Genomic DNA, 2627 nt, shown 5'->3' on the forward strand with positions numbered 1-2627 from the left:
GTGAGGGGAGGGGGAGAGAGAGAGAGAAAGAGAGAGAGGGAAGGAGTAGAATTATTTACAAGGCTTTCTTTTGCAGTTTTAGTAACAGTAATTTCTTAGAAATTGGACAAGAAAAGAGGGGCAGGAACATATGTTGCTGCATGACCAATCCACATTACCCAAACAAGAAACCAATGAAACGAAACAAATCAACTGGCCAAATATTTTCCTACAGAGATCTGCCAAAAAATTATCAAAAAAAGGACTAGCCTGGCCCAATGGCCTAGGGAGGAGTGCAGAAATGGCATAAAATCACCTTTCCATTTGTCTCCTTGGCTCCAGCTTCTTGCCTACAATGTGGATTTACTGACATTGCTTCTTTCTGTTCAGTGGCCTGTGGAGTCTGCATTAGCAAGTTACCAGTGAACTTTCTGTAATGGTAGAGAGAACTGATTGCATACCAGGGTGTCATAGATTTCACAGGATATATCGATGGCATCAAGACCTTCTGTGGTGACCAACAGGCTTGCTTGACAGAATCCCACATGCTGCACAATAAAAAACAATATACATTCAGGGTTTATAAAGAGGAAGTAGTTGGAAACTGTTGATTGCTCAGCAGCTTGAAAGTCAGGCCACTTAGTACCTAGCTTTAAGCACTTGTTTTGAAAAAACTGGCCAATGGTATTTACCTACTAAGTCATACTTAAAATACAAAGAATGATTAAGGCCAGGTATTTCACTGTAAGTATGGACATCCTTTCTGTGTGAGTCTCTAAAGCCTCTTTTTCATGATTCATATTAATTCACTATTACCTGGGGGGGAAGGGAAGGAGAAATCTATAGGAAATTTTGGCAATTTATCATCCAAGGCTGAGGGGTGGCAATGCCTAATTTCACTCAAAATATGTAACTCAAGTTACCTAAAATTTTTTGTAGAGAAAAATAACAATGCATTGTCTGTGGGTGAAAGTGGGTAATAAGAAGTGGGTAATAAGTAGAACTTCAAAACACATGTCAGAATAAGAAATTAGACATGAACCCAAGTGACAAAGATCCAACTCTGAAATCTTCCAAACTCTAGTCATCTTTGGATTTGGGGTTCTGGATCAACTCCTTATTTTAAGAAAAGGACAAATGGAGATACAGAGCTGGATTTGAACTTTGCTGTTTTCTGGAATTTTGATTTGGGCGTATCACTTTCAGAGACACCTGGAAATATTGTCATTGTTGCTCACACAGCTTGCACAAGCTCTTTCATTCAGTGCCCTACTTACAACATGTGCGTCATCTAGAAAATCACATTCAGATACATTCACATGGGATGTGGACTTGGAACATCTGGTCTCTTTTATGCTGAATTCGATGCTATGTTCTTGACGATCTGCAGTCTGAAAGAGGCAGGCCATGTTATCACCCATTTGTGCATTTAAAATGCACCTTACCGTTCTGAAAACATTTCTTACGGGAGTACACTCTGGATCCTGCCCACCTTGCTAGTTGACTACCTTCCTTCTTGAACATGCAACCATAGTGAGTTAGGCATGCGGATTCAGTGTTTAATATAATTCTCTCTCTTCTATAGTGGCAGGTCATCTTGCATGGTTGATTGCCTTTTTCTGTGTCTGTCATGCAGTGTCCATACTTCCCTTGACTAGAGATTGTGCTTTCAGAAAATGGGATCACTAGATGTTTCATCCTACACACAGCTGCTACCCCTCTTAGAAGTCCAAGGTCCATTGAACTGGAGGCACTCCCACCCAGTGACAGGAGATACAGCCTAAGCAGTGCTGGACCTATTTTAGAACCAGATTCTTCCATCTTGATTATTTCACTCAGAAATCAGTGATGTTTCTCACAGAGGAAAGGGGCAGAATCTGGCCTTTGGCTTTTGCTGGGGAAAAATCTTTCCGATTCTATCAGCCCTGTTCATATCTGAGAAGGCTCAAAGGTAGCTGAAAGCTATCCTTTTCACTCCCCATCCTGGAGTGTGGGTTTTGTGATGCAGCCCTATATTGCACAGCACAGAATCAAACTCTCCCCCATTGCAAAAACAATGGGATACAATGACATGAACATCATAGTTACATTTTTGCTTTTCTTACAGGGGAAATAGAAACACAGTGCATAAGTGGTAGAAGCTGTACAATTTCTGAAAAATTATCTGCAGAACTTAGGTCTGAATTTTGCTCACTCTGGAGCAAGCTTGGCCCTTGATATCAGTGGGAGAAAGATTGGGGCTCTAGAAATCACAGCATGACTAGTAATTGAAATGTTGCAGAGCAGGTCACTCATTGCCAGCTGTTCATCACTAGGCAATAAAGTACATTTTCATTTTGACTCAACGAGTTTCCTATTTTAATTGATGTGCAAGTTTACAAAGAGGAGGTTTTTATTAGATGATCAATATTAAAATGTAGCATTAAAATATTAAATCCTGTTCAGCTGTAAGATGTATCTCTGACAAAGGGAAATCCACGTACAAGGTTGTGATCTTGCAAATGCATATGTCTGCATAACTTCAAACAAGTTAACTTTAGTCCTGCTGCTGCAGTCAGTTTAGTGGTTAGCTTGCTGGCACCCTAATGCCAAGGTCTTGGGGGCTGGATTAGATGACCACTGAAGGTCCCTTCCAGTCCTTTTTTTGT

At 40.6% G+C, this 2627-nt stretch overlaps 1 protein-coding gene across 1 annotated transcript in view; it reads right to left on the bottom strand.

Moving 5' to 3' along the window:
* Nucleotides 1-2627, bottom strand: part of HRG (histidine rich glycoprotein) — a 19070-nt gene that overhangs the window by 6549 nt on the left and 9894 nt on the right. Inside the window, exons 5-6 of the mRNA XM_019503100.1 lie at nt 1257-1370; nt 441-527 (exon numbers count right to left, since the gene is read on the bottom strand). Coding sequence (XP_019358645.1) covers nt 441-527; nt 1257-1370 — 201 coding nt within the window. The remainder of the gene's footprint in view (nt 1-440; nt 528-1256; nt 1371-2627) is intronic.

Source organism: Gavialis gangeticus, unplaced genomic scaffold, assembly GCF_001723915.1.
Source record: "Gavialis gangeticus isolate Ggan-Ray unplaced genomic scaffold, GavGan_comp1, whole genome shotgun sequence".
Taxonomy (NCBI): domain Eukaryota; kingdom Metazoa; phylum Chordata; order Crocodylia; family Gavialidae; genus Gavialis; species Gavialis gangeticus.